Consider the following 19,890-nt stretch of genomic DNA (forward strand, 5'->3'; position numbering starts at 1 on the left):
TTGTCCCTCTAGTGTAACATGTAACAGGAGAAATGTACAATTTATATATATATACAGGTCCTTCTCAAAAAATTAGCATATTGTGATAAAGTTCATTATTTTCCATAATGTAATGATAAAAATTAAACTTTCATATATTTTAGATTCATTGCACACCAACTGAAATATTTCAGGTCTTTTATTGTTTTAATACTGATGATTTTGGCATACAGCTCATGAAAACCCAAAATTCCTGTCTCAAAAAATTAGCATATCATGAAAAGGGTCTCTAAACGAGCTATTAACCTAATCATCTGAATCAACTAATTAACTCTAAACACCTGCAAAAGATACCTGGGGCTTTTAAAAACTCCCAGCCTGTTTCATTACTCAAAACCGCAATCATGGGTAAGACTGCCGACCTGACTGCTGTCCAGAAGGCCATCATTGACACCCTCAAGCAAGAGGGTAAGACAGAAAGAAATTTCTGAACGAATAGGCTGTTCCCAGAGTGCTGTATCAAGGCACCTCAGTGGGAAGTCTGTGGGAAGGAAAAAGTGTGGCAAAAAACGCTGCACAACGAGAAGAGGTGACCGGACCCTGAGGAAGATTGTGGAGAAGGACCGATTCCAGACCTTGGGGGACCTGCGGAAGCAGTGGACTGAGTCTGGAGTAGAAACATCCAGAGCCACCATGCACAGGCGTGTGCAGGAAATGGGCTACAGGTGCCGCATTCCCCAGGTCAAGCCACTTTTGAACCAGAAACAGCAGCAGAAGCGCCTGACCTGGGGTACAGAGAAGCAGCACTGGACTGTTGCTCAGTTTTGCATGTCATTCGGAAATCAAGGTGCCAGAGTCTGGAGGAAGACTGGGGAGAAGGAAATGACAAAATGCCTGAAGTCCAGTGTCAAGTACCCACAGTCAGTGATGGTCTGGGGTGCCATGTCAGCTGCTGGTGTTGGTGCACTGTGTTTTATCAAGGGCAGGGTCAATGCAGCTAGCTATCAGGAGATTTTGGAGCACTTCATGCTTCCATCTGCCGAAAAGCTTTATGGAGATGAAGATTTCATTTTTCAGCACGACCTGGCACCTGCTCACAGTACCAAAACCACTGGTAAATGGTTTACTGACCATGGTATTACTGTGCTCAATTGGCCTGCCAACTCTCCTGACCTGAACCCCATAGAGAATCTGTGGGATATTGTGAAGAGAAAGTTGAGAGACGCAAGACCCAACACTCTGGATGAGCTTAAGGCCGCTATCGAAGCATCCTGGGCCTCCACAACACCTCAGCAGTGCCACAGGCTGATTGCCTCCATGCCACGCCGCATTGAAGCAGTCATTTCTGCAAAAGGATTCCCGACCAAGTATTGACTATTGAGTGCATAACTGAACATAATTATTTGAAAGTTGACTTTTTTTTGTATTAAAAACACTTCTTTTATTGGTCGGATGAAATATGCTAATTTTTTGAGACAGGAATTTTGGGTTTTCATCAGCTGCATGCCAAAATCATCAGTATTAAAACAATAAAAGACCTGAAATATTTCAGTTGGTGTGCAATGAATCTAAAATATATGAAAGTTTAATTTTTATCATTATATTATGGAAAATAATGAACTTTATCACAATATGCTAATTTTTTTAGAGGGACCTGTATATATGTATTTTTGTGGCTAAGACTTTAAATGAAGTGCCTATACAGATATTGATTTTCAACCTGAGAAATATTCACTACATTAAAAAATGTGACAACTACTCCCTGTGTATATTCTGTATGATGCTGGAATCATAATGTTTTGCTCCTTAGGTCTGGACTATAAGAAGCTGACAGACGAGGATTCAGATCCTTTGAAAGCTCTGGAGCCGATATTGACTAGCCAGAACGTCCTGTCAATCTCCAAACTGGCCACACGAATCCCCCAGAAGGGAGGAGAACCGCTTACCTCTAGCGCTGTACATGCCACCTGGCTTCATAAACTGCTCTGGGAAGGGGATCAGCATGTACTGAAAAAAGCCCCCCAGAGCGATCACGACTTCCTTCATGCCTATGACACCTGTGCCAAATACTTTGACCGACTGCTGCCTGTAGATTTTGTTAAATTCTTGGATTCCATCACCTTTTCCCCTGAAGCAGCCAATAAGGTGAGTCTAATGCAGAAAAGGGGTGGGTCTTAAGAGTTTTCATTTCAAAGTTTGCAATCATCTACTTTCAAAATCCTCTCAAACTGCAACAAAACAATGAAACTTAACAAAAAATAATTGGCTAAGCTTATAGCTTTATTGTTACCATATTTGCAAATCCCGTTGAGTACAAGAATTTACAAATCAATAAATGTTTTTTTTTTAAAGGGTAAAGAACCATTGGCTCTTTTTTAATGCCATTTTAAAGGTATTGAAAGTATGAATATTTGATTCATGTTTAAAATGTTACTTAAATACAACTATTTAAAATAATACATTAATCATTTTGTGTGTGTGTGTACATTTAACTGCATTTTTAAACCATCAATTAAGTATGAAATGTGATTTTTAATATGTTGATTCCCAGTCCTCCATGATAATATAGAGAAGCCTGGATTTTAGGTGGGACAAAATACTTTACTGTACATGAAGAAAAGCCCTGCTGCCCACAGAGCAGATCAAATCAGATACTTTGACCTGTGCAAATGCTCTCATAGATTCCTAGCGAAGCACAGTGGTCATACTGACATGTTTAAAACCTGCTGCAATTAAAAAGAATCATTAAAATCAACACATGAACATGTATATGCCATAACTCTGTGGTGCGTTCACTGACTTCTATGGACATGTTCATGTACAATAAGTGCGTTTTCTATTTATTCTGCCTGCAAGTCGAGCATACACACGTGTATACAAAAAAAGTCACGTACACAGTCGGCCCTGTGGCAAACATCCTAAATGAGCCTCTGTAATCAAAAGGCTAATCGCTAATGCTCGTTGGCCCCTGGGGTGTTCAAATGATGTTATTGCAATGATTGTTATGGTGATATAATGTAATAAGAGTTTGTTGAAAGCAAGTTACAAACTCTCATTCCTATAAACAAACACCCACTCCCACCATTAAGGTAAGAGTGGCATTGATTTGGTACTCAAGAATGCCACAGGGAGAAGCAGCCAATGACATCTGCCATGCCTCTGCTGTAGATTATGTGCGAACCGTGAGTAAATACAGTTTATGTACGTTTGTGTAAGTGATAGCAGATGACTGTGGGAGGGGAGTGTTGGAGGTATAAGATGAACCCAGGCGTGTGGAGTGTTCTCACTGAGATTAAACTAGATGAGAAATGGGATGAGACTGAATTATGCGACATCATTACTATTGTGGATTATAATAGTAGATGTGCTGCAGAATAATGAATGGCCCATTGCTGACTGAGCATTAGTTCAAGCAGAAAAGCTTGAGCACATTTCACCATTTCAGGATGTGAGGAAATTTTGGGTAACTTTCACTCTATGGGGTCACCTGTGGGTGACTACTATTGATAGAGTTGAATTTTGTTCACTATTCTTATGTTTGTTTGTAATGATAGTAGTAATGATGCTGAAAATTCAGCTTTACCATCACAGGAATAAATTGTTAAAATACTTATTTCTTTTTTTTTAAACAGTTATTTCAAATAACATTGTAATAATATTTCCATATTACTATTTTATTGTATTTTCTATCAAATCAATGCAGCCTTCATGTCATGACTTCTTTTAAAAACATAATGACCCCAAACATTTGAATTATGTATATATTATTTGTTGTATATTAATATTATTTTCATATATCCTAATGTATACGAAGATATAAAGGATTTATATTTTAGGAGGGGCTTCTTCGCTAGGGAATCATCATATTTGGTTGATATAGAAAAACATTGTATATTGAGAAAAAAAAGCTTCAGCTTTTTAACATATTTATTCTTGTCTTTTGTGTGTGATTTCTGTATGTGTTTAGCTCTCTGTAGAGGCCAGGCTGGAGATCACCAAGCGTGCACAGAAGGCTCTAAAAGGCATTAGCGACAGGAGTAAGAAAAAGGGTAATGATGACAGAAGTGAAAACTCCGCCTCCAAATTTGACTCCGCCCTCACTCATGTGCAGCAGTCTCTTGCTCATCTAGAGACTCTGAGCCACTCCTTCACTGTGTCACTGAAGACAAGTCAAGAGGTAATCTTCAACACACACATAAAATTCACGAAAATGTACTGTCCTCTTGTCACTTTATCATCCAAGACAGATGCTAACTGTAAACAGAGCCTTAAATGTTATGCAAGAATCCAAGCTACTCGCTCATTTCCTCCTCCTCCACAATTTCTCCCTTTCCTGACCTGTGAACAGTGTCTGTGATTGATTGGCAGGTTTGTAGCTGGTGTCCTGACTGCAGGATAGTAGCAGGCAGTCCATGTCAGCCTGTGGTTTCTTTAATGCGCACATTGAGCCATTTGTATATGGAAATATATGGATTCATTTTTACAGAGCACACTTATCGAGCAGATACTGCCGTATCTCATTACCGGCACACCTTCACCGTGTCGCACAACGTGCTCCCATAGGGATCTGCGCGATCTTGGAAACTGCAGTTTAATTCTCTGTTGGAGTTGCCTTGCTGCCTGCAACCTGCTAGTGTTAGGAGAGTTACTAACTTAAAGTCACAATGTGAAATAAGTATAAGTATAGACAGATTTTTTTTCTTCCTTATTTTAACATGCATACGAGAGTAACAGATTAGAAAAGAAAAAGTGCAGGGCAGAACTTGCTTTTATTCATCGATTATTGATTCGATTTTGAGATGAACGTGAGCTTACAAGTGCAGGTATGAGCAGACTAAATGTTTAGAGAAGTCCTCTATACATCAGCCTGTTGCTTCATTAGATGATTATATTTGTTGCCCTTTTTTTTCCTTTTTTTATTAAAACATCCATTAATGAATAATTTGGAAGACGATAAAAAAAAACAATGTGTTAGCTCAACAAAGAAATTACACTTTTAATAGTTTAAAGGAGTTTAAAGGAACCGTATGTAAGAAATGTATTTCAATTAATCATAAAATGGCCCTGATATATCACTAGACATTAAGAAATCATGTTCATTTCAAATACTTATATCACTGACAACAGTAGTCCGGCCAGGATATTGTCATTTAAAAAGTGAAGTTGCAGCCCTCAACTGATGTTGATGTTGTCATGTTGTGTTTTGGTCTGATGCGCCACCCTCCACCTATCAACCAATCACGAATTCAGTAGTGTTGCGGCATCTGGGTTGCCAGCTCTGCTGTAGTTACCACAGCTGCAGCTACAAACGTGTCGGATAAAAAATGTCTAACGTTACGAATCCAAAAAAACCTCGTTATGATTCCGAAATACTTTGTGACAAAGTCCGAAATAAAACAAGGATTTGTATAGGACATGTAATCTTTCACATCACATATTTTAGCGTTATGGACGTGTACTGCAGGGTAAGTAAAAAAATACAGCTGGTCGCTTTCACTTATAGCGTCAGCTAAATGAATAGCTGTATCTTTGATATCGGTTACACACAGTGACAGAGGCTTGTTCTTGTACTTACGTTAATGACCGATACCTACCATTACAAGTTAGACTAACAGCTACTGTTCTAACAATGTACTGTCACATACGAGTGTAATTCTTTACGATTATATTTGGCTAATCGCCATTAGTACATTTTTGCGATATATAATTACTTCGCAAAACATCTCTCATGAAGCATAAACAGAATTAGAAAAAAAACTTACTGTGTAGGACTCGTCACTTGCCATTGGAAGCTCCTTGTAGCAGCCTACGTTCCTGCTGGATCCTGCAGCCTATCTGGCAACCTCGAGTCGGGGGAGGGGCCACAGTCACACATACGGTTCCTTTAACTTTAAAATTACGTTCCTGAAACATAAAACCTACCGTGTCAGTTATAGATATGGTTCCTCTATGATTTTTAAAAGAAAACATTTAGGTCATTGGACCTAGTATTCCTCAGATTGTGAATAAAAGCTTAGATACAGGTATTTTTCCTAGCATGCTGAAACAGGCCTTTGTGCAACCTGTACTAAAAAAAAACCAATTTAGATCTGAGATTTAGAAATGCAATTTCTAAATCCCAATTTAGAAATGAGAGTTGAGAGACCGGTCTGAAATGAGTCAAGTCAGTTGGATCTAAATTGGGGGTTTTTCCTAGCATGCTGAAACAGGCCTTTGTGCAACCTGTACTAAAAAAAAACCAATTTAGATCCAACTGACTTGACTCATTTCAGACCGGTCTCTCAACTCTCATTTATGTCTATATGTTTAGGAAAAGTGGCGTTTAATCAACTACATGTTTACTTGGAACAGAATTAGATTGGTTAAGTTTACCAGGTTTTAAGAAGCATCATTCCACAGAGACTGCCCTTGTAAAAGTGTTCAATGATTTACTGATGACTGTGGATGCTGGTGATTCAGCAGTGTTAGTTTTATTAGACCTAACTGCAGCTTTTGATACAATAGATCACACGGTACTGCTTTCGCGGCTAGAGGAGTATGTAGGGATACAGGGGAAGGCCCTAAATTGGTTTAAGTCATACCTGACTGCTGGAAGCATGGCAGTAAGATTTGGCTCGTATACATCGAGATCCACATCACTTATATGTGGTGTGCCACAAGGCTCTATTTGCTTTATATGCTCCCGTTGGGAGACATTTTCAAGAAGTATGGGATCGAATTTCATTGCTATGCAGATGACTTGCTAATCTATTTACTGTTAATTAATAAACGGAAATAGCTTGGAACCTCTAATGTCCTGACTGTCTGATCTTAAATCATGGCTGGCTTCTAACTTTTTATATCTCAATGAAAATAATCAGAGGTTATAGTGTTCGGCCCCAGAGGAACCAGGACGCAGCAGAGTTAAATTTCGGCCCACTGTCATTATATGTTAAAGAACGTGTTAAAAACTTGGGTGTTTATATTGATAGCTCCCTGAAGTTGAATCAGTTGAAACAGATAAATCATGTGGTAAAGTAAAAAATGTTTAAATCTGAGAAATCTGGCTAAGATGAAATCATATCTGACGTATAAGAGCCTTGAAATTGCAATCCATGCTCTTATATCATCAAGACTTGATTATTGTAATTCTTTATATAAGGGTATTAGTCAAGCATCTATTCTACGGCTGCAAAAGGTTCAAAACGCTGCAGCGAGATTATTAACGAATATTAAAAAACGTGAGCACATCACTCCGTCCTTGGTCTCTTTACATTGGCTCCCTGTACAATATAGGATTGATTTTAAACTTCTTTTATTGGTTTATAAAACTCTTCATGGCCTTGCACCGACTTATTTCTCAGATCTGTTAATGGCGTATCAGACAGGAAGAACTTTGTGATCATCAACTCAAAATCTGCTGAAAATTCCAAGGACCAAGTTAAGCCAGAAAGGGGATTGTGCATGTGGGGTAGTAGTGCCAAGACTTTGGAATAGCTTACCATTACATGTTAGGGACGCTGACTCTGTACATGTCTTTAAAGTACAACTTAAGACACATTTGTTTGCCATGGCCTTGTCCTCCTTCTATTACGGTACTATTGTACTATTTTGTCTATCTTACTGAGATGATGTAAAGCACATTGGTCAACGTGTTGTTTTAATAGTGCTATACAAATAAAAGTGACAATGACATTGACAAACACAGATTTTTATATTGATATTGTAAAAAGTTCTGTTTATAAACAGCTAGAGCACCAAAAGTTACGGACTCCAGATTAAAAAAAAAAATCTAAAAAATATATATACAATTTCTAATAAAAAATCTATTTCAGTTAAAATCCACAGCTAGTATAACAAATGCTAAATGTAACTTATTTGAATAAACAAATAATATATTGTTTGTTACTGGCATTAGTGCAGTCATTGCTTAATTTATAGTTAAGTTAAAATTAAACTTAACAGCATTAAAAACTAATAGATCGTTCCCTTTATTAAAAAATAAAAAATAACACTTAATTTCAACATTTCACACGATCCTTCAGAAATCATTCTAATATGCTGATTTGGTTCCCCATAATACTTTTTTTCAGGATTTTTTGATGAATAAAGAATTCAAAAGTACAGCATTATAACATTATAAATTGTAATGTTTTTTGTAATGTTTTTGTAACATTATAAATGTCTGTATGGCAACTTCTGATCTATTTAATGCATCCTTGCTGAATAAAATTACTTTTTTAAAACAAACTAACAATGCACTGATCCCAAATTTTAAATGGCAGTGTATGCATAGGATGCTGGGAAGCATAATTATAGCCTTTGTGCCAGAACTGTGCTTATGACACCTGAAAAGGCTCCCCTGGTTTTGAAGGTGTGTGTGTGTGTGTGTGTGTGTGTGTGTGTGTGTGTGTGTGTGTGTGTGTGTGTGTGTGTGTGTGTGTGTGTGTGTGTGTGTGTGTGTGTGTGTGAAGCTTGTTCCTCATGGTTCTCAGTGAACAAACAAATTGTTCTGTTTCATACTTGTCTTCGGGTGTATTTTTCAACTAGATGTCTCAAAAGGAACATAGTAAGGCCAATGTCGCCTGAGCATGAGTGTTTATGTCTTTGTATTCTTCTCTTGTTTTAGGAGAGCTTGCAGAAGTACAGTAGCATTTATGACCTGTCTAGGTCCGAGCAATCTAAGGTTCGCCAACTGGCTGTCACAATGGCCATGGACGGACAGCCCCTCGAAAGAATCGAGCAGCTGCTCGCAGTCGCCGTGGGAACGAGTAACCTATCGCCAAAAAGCATCGTCCAGGACGCAGTGGAGCTGATCATAACTGCTCTCAGGTACAGCGATCTGCACTTCTGCTCATTTCTACGGTGGCCGAGAAAGCTCAACGCGCTGCAACTGAAGAAAACACATGCAAATAGAAGAAAACGCATGCAAATAGAAAAAAACGCATGCAAATAGAAAAAAACGCATGCAAATAGAAAACACCCCCGCAAATTAAGAAAACATCTTCATCAATTTCACAACACACGTGAGCTCCAAATACTCACAACACCACCCAAATACAGAAACGCGCTGCAAAAGCTCACAACACAAATACAGAAACGCGCTGCAAATAACACGGACCACAACGGAAATGTTTCCAGGGGAACCAAATAGGTGACGAACCCGGCTGGGACGTCATGGCATAGATATCCATAAATCTATGCGTGCTGGTGCTTACAGCTTAAAATTCTACTTTATGTATTTATTTATTTTTGCAAAACATACAGATATTTTTATGACATACACCTTGTATACAATATACAAAATGTATTAACAATATGTTATAATACAAATGAGAAAAGAACAATGAGCTGAAAACTAAAATAAATAAATAAAAAAGATAGAGAGGAAGAACATGAAGGAATGATATTTATCTTTCATCAGTTACACTGTACAAATTGTTTCATAAGAAAAGTTTCATAAGAAATGTTTGGTAATGTAGGGTCCAAAGTTTTAAAGTTGAGACACACATACACGCATATTTTAAAAGCTTTTTTGTAAAGTAAACATAAAAATGTATTTGCAACCATTATGTTAACAGCATTATATTTCTGTGGTAAGAACAGCTCTTCAGCTGATGGACGCCGTGCTGCGTTGTCATGGGAACATCCCAAGTGAAAATAATGGGGAATTACGTTGTCTTTCGTTGCTCCTTCATCAAGTGCGTTCCACACGGCTATAATGGCACACTAGAGCTCTGCTCACTCCAAAGGCCCACTTTAAGGGCTCTGCCGTCTGCCCTTCGAAGGGAGTATGGCATAGGGAAGCTCACGTCCCAGCCGGGTTCGTCACTTATTTGGTTCCCCTGGAAACATTTCCGTTGTGGTCCGTGTTATTTGCAGAGCATTTCTGTATTTGGTTGTGTTGTGAACTTTTGCAGTGCGTTTCTGTATTTGGAGCACACGTGTGTTGTGAAACTGATGATGATGGGTTTTTTTTTATTTGCAGGCGTGTTTTTTTTCTATTTGCACACGTTTTTTTCTACTTGTATGTGTTTTTTTCTATTTGCATGTGTTTGCTTCAGTTGCAGCGCGTTGAGCTCTCTCGGCCACCGTACATTTCTCTCCACCGATGTTGTTTTCTTAATATCACCCTCATTTTCTCCCTGTCTGTTTTATACCCTCGCTCGTTTCTCGTAATGCCTTCTCTTTCACTCTTTCTCCTTTCTCCATCTGTGTCTTTATGGCCTATCCCTCAATTAACCTGTGTCAGACTGAATGTGTTTTTGCTTGATTGAGTTAAACACAATGTTGGCCTCTGCCCTGGACTCTCATCTCTCTCTCCTCTAAAGCTCACTTTCGCTCTTTTTCTTACCTTTCATCTCCTGCTTTTTGGAGGTCACCACCTTCCCTGCTGGCTGGTTCTTAATAACACTATCCTTAGTAATACTATCAGTTCAGAGAGTAGGGTAGAGCCAGTGTAGATTTTTGAACCAATCTCTTATTTTTCACCACAACTTATAAAAGGCAGGATATTGTGAACCTATTTGTTTAAGGTTTCAAACCAACATTTAAGATCCCAAAAAGTCTGGAAAGACTGTTACTGTGATTTTAATAATTTGCCTTGGTGGTAGATTATGTCCCATTCAGCAAGTTTCAAGTACTGAATCTTGCAGACATACAGCCAAAAACTTTTCAAAGGATTCCTGTTTAGTTAGAGAACATGTTGTGAAAAAGAAAAAACTTTCATCAGGGATACATATTGGTGAATGGATGAATGACCAAAATGTACACTGATAAGCCAAAACATTATGACCACCTGCTTAATAGTTGGTCCTCTGCGTGCCGCCGTGGAACTTGCTGGTCCAGCACGTCCCACAGATGCTCAATTGAATTTGGGGAATTTGGAAGCGAGGGTAACACCTTGATCTCTTCATCATGTTCCTCAAACCATTTCTGAACAATGTGTGCAATGTGGCAGGGTGCATTATTCTGTTAAAATAGGCCACTTCCACCAGGAAACACCATTGTCATAAAGGGGTGTACCTGGTCTGCAACAATATTTAGGTGGGTGGCACGTGTCAAATTTACATCCACATGAATGGCCGCACCTAGAGTTTCCCAGCAGAACATTTCCCAGAGCATCACACTCCCTCCACCGGCTTGTCGATCCTGGTGCCATCACTTCCCGATGTAAATGGTGGACACGTACACGGCTGTCCACGTGATGTAAAAGAAAACAGGACTAATCGGACCAGATGACCTTCTTGCTCTGGTCCAAGGTCCAGTTCCGATGCACTGTGTGTTTACACATTCCTCCCATAACCGTCATTAAAATGCTGTGTGACTTGTGCCACACTGTTGGCTCGGACCAGACGGGATAGCCTTTGCTGCCCCTCGTGCATCGATGAGCCTTGGCCGCCCAACACCTTGTCAATGGTATGTGGTTTGTCCCTCCTCGGACCACTGTTTTCTCTGAATTCTCAATGCTGCTAATCCCGAGCAACCCACAACCCTTTTCAGGGATAACAATTTTTGTTAACAATTTGGCCCTTGTTAAAGTCGCTCAGATCTTTATTCCTGCCCATTTCTCCTGCATCCCACACATTGGTTACGAGAACTGTGTGTGTGTGTGTGTGTGTGTGTGTGTGTGTGTGTGTGTGTGTGTGTGTGAATTTATATAATCACCCCAACCTATCATGCTTATTTCAAGCATTTTTACTTGTACATTACTTTTGCAATGTAGCTCACTTAAAGTGAATCTTTAAAAACTAATTATCTAGCTATTTAAAAATAATATTTTAATAACACTGTTAAATGTAATTTTTATATGAATATCCTTTTTTAAATATTGTAAATTATAATGTTGTGGTGCCTAAATTCACTTGTAACAGTCAAAACTGTTTTTTTTTAAATATCGTCTAAAAGTTTAATATTGTCAGATATGCCATAAAACAATTATCTTATCAGAATCAAACAGAATTTTATCAACACATCCCTACTTTTTTACTAGTGATTTGTGTCTTGTTTTTATTTTGCATGTGCTGTGAATAGACTTTTACAATTCCAAATACTTTTGAAAGTTTTTTTTTTTTTTTTTAAATCTCTAAGACCATCAAAGAGTGGGAATCGTCATTATGCACCTCCTTATTAGTCAGACATTTCAGCTCAATCTGTAATCAAGCAGGATTAGTGAAGGTCCCTTGAATCAGAGAAAACGATGGTCAGAAAAATTAAGATTGATTACAGTTGCTTTTATTCAGATGCAGCCTCCCCCTCTTCTCTCTCCTGGAGTGATTCATATTCTAGGTAATTGCTTAAAACGAAAGCGTGTTCCTGTCTTCTGCTGCTAATTACTGGTTTGTAGAGGTGGGCAAATGAATCGTTAACAATGAAATGATTTGGGTGCAGGGAATTGTCAGACTATTTTGTAAAGTTTATTTCATCAAACTGTATTCTCTGATGTACTGTACTCAGCTTTCTTGTGCCCTGTTTTTAACAACATGGAAATTCTCTTTGAAAGGACGTGTGAATCTGTGGTCTACCAAGCTGCTCATGATTGATGTTTATATCTGCGGAGTAAAAGATTACGGTTGCGTTTCATGTATAAATAATCCTTTAGCATCACAGTGTTGCTTCATGAAGGACACTGGTGTATTTACTGTGTAGTTGCGTTCAGTGGTGCAGTGAAGTTTAAAGCAAGGTTTTAAGATTTTGCTCCTTGCATCGTAAAATTGATGATGCTAAAATTCTTAAATACTGAAGGGATGCTGAAATATTTAAATGCTTCTTCTAAATCCTGGCTTGCGGTTGATATCTGATTTATTGATGTTTAAATCTTTTTTCAAGATTAAGTGGCTTGTATACACTACAGTTCAAAAGTTTGGGCGTGGTAAGATTTTTAAAATATTTTAGAAGTAAGTATTTTATGCTCACTATGGCTGCATTTATTTGATCAAAAATGCAGTCAAATGTAAGTAATGTCATGAAATATTATTAAAATGTTACATTGCCGTTTTCTATTTTAACATATTTTAAAATGTAATTTGTGATGGTTAAGCTGATGGTCCAGTCTTCATTGTCACATGATCTTTCAGAAATCATTCTAATATGATGATTTGGTGCTCAGAAAATGTTTATTATTATTATAAATGTTTAAAAGAGTTGTTCTGCATAATATATTTGTGGAAACCATGATACATTTTTTCAGGATAGAACAGAATAGAAAGTTCAAAAGATCTGCATTTATTTGAAATTGATTAATTATCAACAAGGGACGGGTGTATTAAATTGTTAAAAAAAACTATACATTTTTTTTTTAGAAAAAATCTTACTGACCCCAAACCTTGAAATATTTTAAGTAATATTGTCATAGAAAAGTCATTGACATTGACAACTTTGTAATCTTTGTATGATTATTATATTAGTATTACAATCAGAATGTAATATATTAGGCGATTAAAAGATAATTCATTCATGTGGGAATTAAAAATAAACCCTTTAAACTTCTCATAACCAGAGTACCAGAGGGATGTCAGAGCAATTCTTTGAATTTAACATTACATGAACATTTTAATGATGCTGTAGCAATAAAACGGGCTGCTCTGCAGATTACAGCAAGGCCAAAGCTAAAAAATGTGTCCCAACTAGCGTTCTGCTGATTAAAGTCTGGAGAAAATAAATCACTTATTGTTTTATAAAGCACATCCACTGAGTGAGATTTAAAACAGTTGTGGGAATACAGCTGAAGTAAATAATATATATTATACAGAGGATGTTGAAAGCAACATGCTGAAAATTGTCATCCCCGCCGAAGCATCGCTCATGTTTTATTGACTTGTGATATCTCTTAACCAAAGAGATATGGTAAGGTCTAACATACAACAGCACTGAAGGGAACCGCAAAACTGAGCTTTTGTTGACATCATGGAGAAGAGGACAGCTCTGAAGAACGGTCTCTGGAGGCCAAAGATTATTTAACGCCAGACTGACAAAGTGTTTTCTGCAGCAGTAGGAATGAAATAAGAGAATGTTGGCATACAAATACAAAGCAATTATTAATAGAAACATAATTAGGTGGTGCAGCCTCATGCATGAAAGCATAACACAAACACCTTTAATGGAGGGAGACAGAAAAGGCCAGAAGAGAAGGGAGGAGCCCTGCAGCTAGAACATCAGCAGAAGAGCATTAAGATTGCTCAGTGTGAAAATTCCTTCCTTCGATACACACACACACACACACACGCACCATTTGCAGCCATAGAGCCACTTAAAAGCCTCAAGACATTGAATCAAAACTCAAGCTGTGTGTGTGTGTGTGTCTGTGTTTCAGTGGTGACAAGGACGCCTTGAAAGATTATGCAGACCCCTTGAAGGTACTGGAAGGAATTGTTGCAGCAGTGCACACTAATGTACAAAGCGGGTAGGTGTATCCTTTGTTGCAATGTTCCTATACCATTTACTATTATTGAAACACAATGTTGTCCATTTGACCTCAGAGGAAGGGATAAGATGTTAGTTAAAGCTGTATAAGGACAATCTTTAGTGTAAATAAATAAATATATATATAGATATATACTGTTTATTGTATAGTTGCTGTGGGTTACAGGGATGTTTCTGCAGTTTAAGGGTTAGTTCACCCAAAAATTATCCCATAATTTACTCACCTTCAAGCCATCCTATGTGTAAATGACTTTCTTTCTTCAGGCAAACACAATGGGAGTTATATTCAAAAATAACCCTGGCTCTTCCAAGCTTTATTATGGGGAACCATAGATTTTGAAGCCCAAAAAAGTGCATCCATCCATCCATCCATCCATCCATCATAAAAATAATCCATACGGCTCCAGGGGGTTAATAAAGGCCTTCTGAAGCAAAGCGATGTGTTTTTGTTAGAAAAATGTCCATATTTAGAACTTTATAAGCTATAATCACTGGCTTCCGGAAACGGGCATACGCGAGTCTAGTTCTGGCAGAAGAGTGACCTCTGACCCGTCACATGATGTATTGTCCGAACACGGAAGCGCAGAGGATAGAGCAAAGCAAAACACCGGTCACGAATTAGAAGTCTAAAACAAGAATTTTTAAAGAGAAATGTCTGAGGATTTCGATATAAGAGAAGATGAGCTTGAGTTTGTTGCTCAGCTCTATTTGTTTGAACCGCGAGAGGCGTCGACTCACCTAAGCTTACGCTACTCCTACATCCTACGTCATGCGTCGGGTCAGAGGTCACTCTTCCGCCGGAACTCTACTTGCGTACGGCTGTTACCGGAAGCCAGTGATTATAGTTTATAAAGTTCTAAATATGGATATTTTTCTTACAGAAAAAAAACATCGCTTTGCTTCAGAAGGCTTTTATTAACCCCCTGGAGCCGTATGGATTATTTTTATGATGGATGGATGGATGCACTTTTTTGGGCTTCAAAATCTATGGTTCCTCATAATAAAGCTTGGAAGATCCAGGATATTTTTTTAATATTACTCCGATTGTGTTTGGCTGAAAGAAGAATGTCATATACACCTAGGATGGCTTGAGGGTGAGTAAATTATGTATAATGTTCATGTTTGGGTGAACTAACCATTTAAATGGGATTGTTTGGCATGCCATGAAGCAGAAGCGGTAATAACATGATACAAGAAACCAATGTTCGGTAAATAATTACACTTATTAATAGTGATCCCAGTAAAGACTTATTTTGACAAATGAAAAGTTCATTAGCCTAATTAACATAATTAAATTGATGTACGATCACATGTGCAGATACCACCTTTTTATTGTTCAAACATGGCTCCTCCTGTCAGATTTTTTGAGCCAATTTTTTGCATTTTTAAAAAATGTGAAACAAAGTACCATTATAAAATATTTAATATTTGAGCACTATTTCTAGGTCAATAATCAAATGCACTTTTGTACAATTTGTAATTACTTGTAAAAACAGTTTGTAATATAATTGTATCTAATTATATTTACATGTACTCTTACTTTGACATTTGAATATACACTATCCATGTTTTTAAAGCAAAGTCTCTATATATTGTGAAAAAATAATAAAATCATTAAAATCATTACTCCAGTCTTCAGGGTCACAGGAGCCATCAGAAATCATTTCATTATGCTTTTTATTAGGTGTTCAATAAACATTTCTTATTAAAATCAGTGTTAAAATCAGCTGTGCTGCTGAATATTTTTAAGATAACCGTGATACATATTTTTCCTTGATTCTTCAATTACTAGAACGTACAAAAGAGCATGATTTATTTGAAATGTAAACGTTTACTATCTATTTTATATACTATCCATTTAATGCATCCTTTCTGAATTAAAGAATACTTTCTTTCAGTCTTACTTGTCCTAGACTTTTTAATTGTAGTGCATACATGATCTGTAATATACTGCATGTGTACATAAAGAAAGCAAAATGCAGATTCTTTTTTTTTTTTCCTGATTTTATGTAGTGTTAAGACTATTTTACGTTCATTTATTTTAGTGGGAATATGGTGACATCAGAGGACATGCTGGCATGGTTACGTCCTTTTTGTGGGGACGATGCTAAACCCGTCCGACCCCGAATTGAGGTCCTGCAGATCCTAGAACATTCATTCAGCCTCAGCGACCAAGACATCCACCTACTGGTGTTCTTCAGGAGCCAAGCCGTTCTGAAAGCCTGCTGGCCAAACAGAAAGGTGAAAAAAAATGCATATACCCACACTGGCACAAAACACGATTTACACTTCACACATAAATATTATTACGTTCCCACATCTGTGACTCAGTATTAGCTTATTTCCTCTGTGAGGCACTGTGAATGTAATCTCATTTTACAGCGCAGCCCTTTGCGAGTTAGCATGTGCTTATAGGAATGGCTTGACTATTCTCATGCATTTAGTAGTAGTGTGTGGGAAGGAGTGAGACGTATTTGGTCCAGGGATTACTGATTGCCTGCTTAGCCATGCTCTTTGGCCTCACCTCGTGTTGCTTTGGGGATGCGAGCATGTCATTCTGCCATTGTATGTGGTGTTTTGTGTCAGGCAGTATGTACCAGAGCAGCTGAGTAAATTCAAGAGTTGAACATATAGAAGAACTATATGAAACTCTTCTGTCCAAGTCTGTCAATGATTTCTCAGGAGAATGACCTTCTAGTTTTTCTGGCTAAACTTTTGGTTTACAAAAGTCAAAGAGATCAGATAAATATAGCTGAACATAATTGAATTATAGTTTTTAATGCAATTTTTAATCCGCCTACAATAGTGGGAGCTTGTTTGTACACTTTCCAAAATTAACATTTTTAAACGATTAACAGATCATTAAAACAGATTTCCTTAGTGTTCAAAAGAAGAAATGAGACTTTATTTGTGTAAAAAAGAAATTTAATCTCTGGATGGATGGATAGACAAATGATTGGTGGTTTATAGAAGTGTATTAATGAAAGAATTAATGACTTTTTTTTCATTAAAATACCTCCATAATAGTTTTTTAGTTTGTTTTCTGACATAAAGGGAAAAGTCACCTCATCTCACTCAACCCACAGCACAAAAATACACATGCGGTTAATCCATTTTCCACCAAATCACATAATCCATTCTTTCACTAAACTTTAATCATGCAAATGAATATTTATATAAGCATACGCTATCAGATGTTTGGTTTCACTTTAAGAGGATTACTCTGCCAATTGTTTAATAGAATAATTAAATGCAACTTTCAGTCTTCAGGGGTTTAAAGGAAAAGAGCCCCTCAAGATTGTCGTTATAGTTCCAGTTTCCAATCAGCCCTTGATTGGTTTTATTCAATGGTAAACAACAGCATATCAAGCTTATGGTTGAAAAGAGCCATTTCTGGCATGTAGTGGTTTACGGATTTGACTAGTTTAGGGCATGTTGAACATTTAGGATGGAGTCTAACCTTTAATTCCACAGATTATCACTTCACTTCTCTTTGAAATTACCTCAATTGTGGCTTCCACTATTGCTTGGCCGTATCCCTACAATGGGTCTCCAGTGTTGGCAATAGCTTTGTTTTCCTCAACAAAATGAATCATTTGTGTCTTTATTGTGATCTGAAAAAGGAAGAGAAATGAGGGGAGTTGTAATGAGAAGTCATGCCCTGAAGGAGGAGGAGTAATTAAAATGAACAGATTGCGGGAAGGGAAAGGGGATTGGCTCCTTTTCACTGAGGCGTGGAGTCCTCGAACGGAGGCCACATACTCCGATGCCTAAATCCTGATTGGGAGCGCTGAGCCGGGCCTGTGCGCCCTGAGCGGTGGGCATCAGGCCACGGAACGCTGCCGACGCGTGTCTGCCTGCCGAGGAGCGGAGACTGCTTTATATCATGAGCCACAGAGTCTGGTTATCAACTGGTTGCCCCAGGTGTACGTGTGTCTTTATTTATGCCGGTACCTGGGTATTTTTGCTTTTCTCTGTTAGTGTGCTCGTTCATGCCCACAGGATTGTGTGCGTGTGTGTCTGTTAATATAACAGTTCTACCCCCTGTATCCCAAACTAATCATCTCCTAACTCGCGCACTGGCCCATCCTGCCCAGCACCATAGCAACCATAACTTCACTGCTGCCAAGCAGGAGCTGCGTTTCAGGTCTCGCATCTGTTTGTTCTGTTGCATGTTTTGCTGAGCTGTATGTTTCTCTGTTGTTGTTTACTTCCGCTGTGTTGCGGTGGTGTTTATCTCCCTGATTTATGAGGTAGTACTGTTGAATTTTATCAAAGCCGAATTGGGGCCGTCGTTTCAAATTCACAAAGAGGAAACGTCAAAGCTCATAGAAAGAGGGAGAAGCGTGTGTGAGCAATGGAAAGCGGTTATTGCACGGTTGTCTGATTAAGGAAATGACTTTGATCACAGACAGAATGAGAGTGGTTGGACTTTTTGTCTCATTCACTTACTGTCAGAGGAATTTGATAACTCTCTCACTTGCTTTCAACGGGTTTAATTGCTGATGGGATTCCCTCTAAAATGACAGAAATCATCGTAGCTGTAAGGAAATTCTGTAAAGCTGTGTGTTTTGTTGCTGCTTTGTTGAGGTTGCACTTTTTTCCCTCTTTTTCACAAATTGTCTTGACAGTCAACTCCCCACCTAAACTCAAAACAGGTCACTCCTATACATAGGATCTTTGGAGTTTATTCCAGTGAGCTGCTAGATCGAGACTCAACTTTGGAAAGATGCAGGTATAGATTTTCTGTATTTATAAATGTGAATAACTTTTTTTTTTTTAAAGCAAAATTTTTATAGTTGTAGGCTAGACCTATATATTAACAAGCCAAAAAAAAAAGTAAGCAACATGATCCAGATGGAAATGTAAACTTGTTGCCCTTAAAACTGCTGCTACTGTTTACGCTGTGCCGAATTAAAGCATATTTTTTAATATACAGTTGTAATCGAAATTATTAAACTTCCATTGCAAGTCAGGTTTACAGACTTTCAGCTGTTTGCAATGAACAAATTAAAAAAAAGTAATTGAAATAGCTCAACACAACAAATGTTTCAAGTGGTTTCCCCAAATTCAACTGAAAATGCAACTTTTAATGACTTCTGCAGTGTCAATATTATTCAACCTCTTCATGGCAAGCGTCTTTAGTACTTAGTAGAACACCCTTTTGCTGTTATGACCTGCTGCAAAATGTGTAACCAGACACCAGCTTCTGGCAGCGTTTCTGAAGAATCTTAGCCCATTCCTCATGAGCAATTATGTTATCATTAACATTAACCAAAATTATTAGATCCTGTAAAAAAAAATTGTGTTGTTAGTTTATGATGCTTAATATATAAACTCATTGAAACTTATAACATTGGAAAGTGCTTAAAGGGTTAGTTCACCCAAAAATGAAAATTATGTCATTAATGACTCACCCTCATGTTGTTCCAAGCCCGTAAGACCTCCGTTCATCTTCGGAACACAGTTTAGTCCGAGAGCTTTCTGTCCCCCCATTGAAAATGTATGTAC

At 37.9% G+C, this 19,890-nt stretch overlaps 1 protein-coding gene across 2 annotated transcripts in view; it reads left to right on the top strand.

Moving 5' to 3' along the window:
- nbas (NBAS subunit of NRZ tethering complex) overlaps positions 1–19,890 on the top strand; it is a 256,303-nt gene that overhangs the window by 182,455 nt on the left and 53,958 nt on the right. For both annotated transcript variants that reach the window (XM_056269320.1, XM_056269321.1), the window contains exons 44-48: positions 1,790–2,124; positions 3,947–4,156; positions 8,588–8,790; positions 14,270–14,359; positions 16,425–16,620. In XM_056269320.1, the coding sequence (XP_056125295.1) occupies positions 1,790–2,124; positions 3,947–4,156; positions 8,588–8,790; positions 14,270–14,359; positions 16,425–16,620 (1,034 nt within the window). The remainder of the gene's footprint in view (positions 1–1,789; positions 2,125–3,946; positions 4,157–8,587; positions 8,791–14,269; positions 14,360–16,424; positions 16,621–19,890) is intronic.

The sequence above is a fragment of the Rhinichthys klamathensis genome, unplaced genomic scaffold (assembly GCF_029890125.1).
Source record: "Rhinichthys klamathensis goyatoka isolate OS25496 unplaced genomic scaffold, OSU_Roscu_1.1 h1tg000281l_1, whole genome shotgun sequence".
In the NCBI taxonomy this organism is placed as follows: Eukaryota; Metazoa; Chordata; class Actinopteri; order Cypriniformes; family Leuciscidae; genus Rhinichthys; species Rhinichthys klamathensis.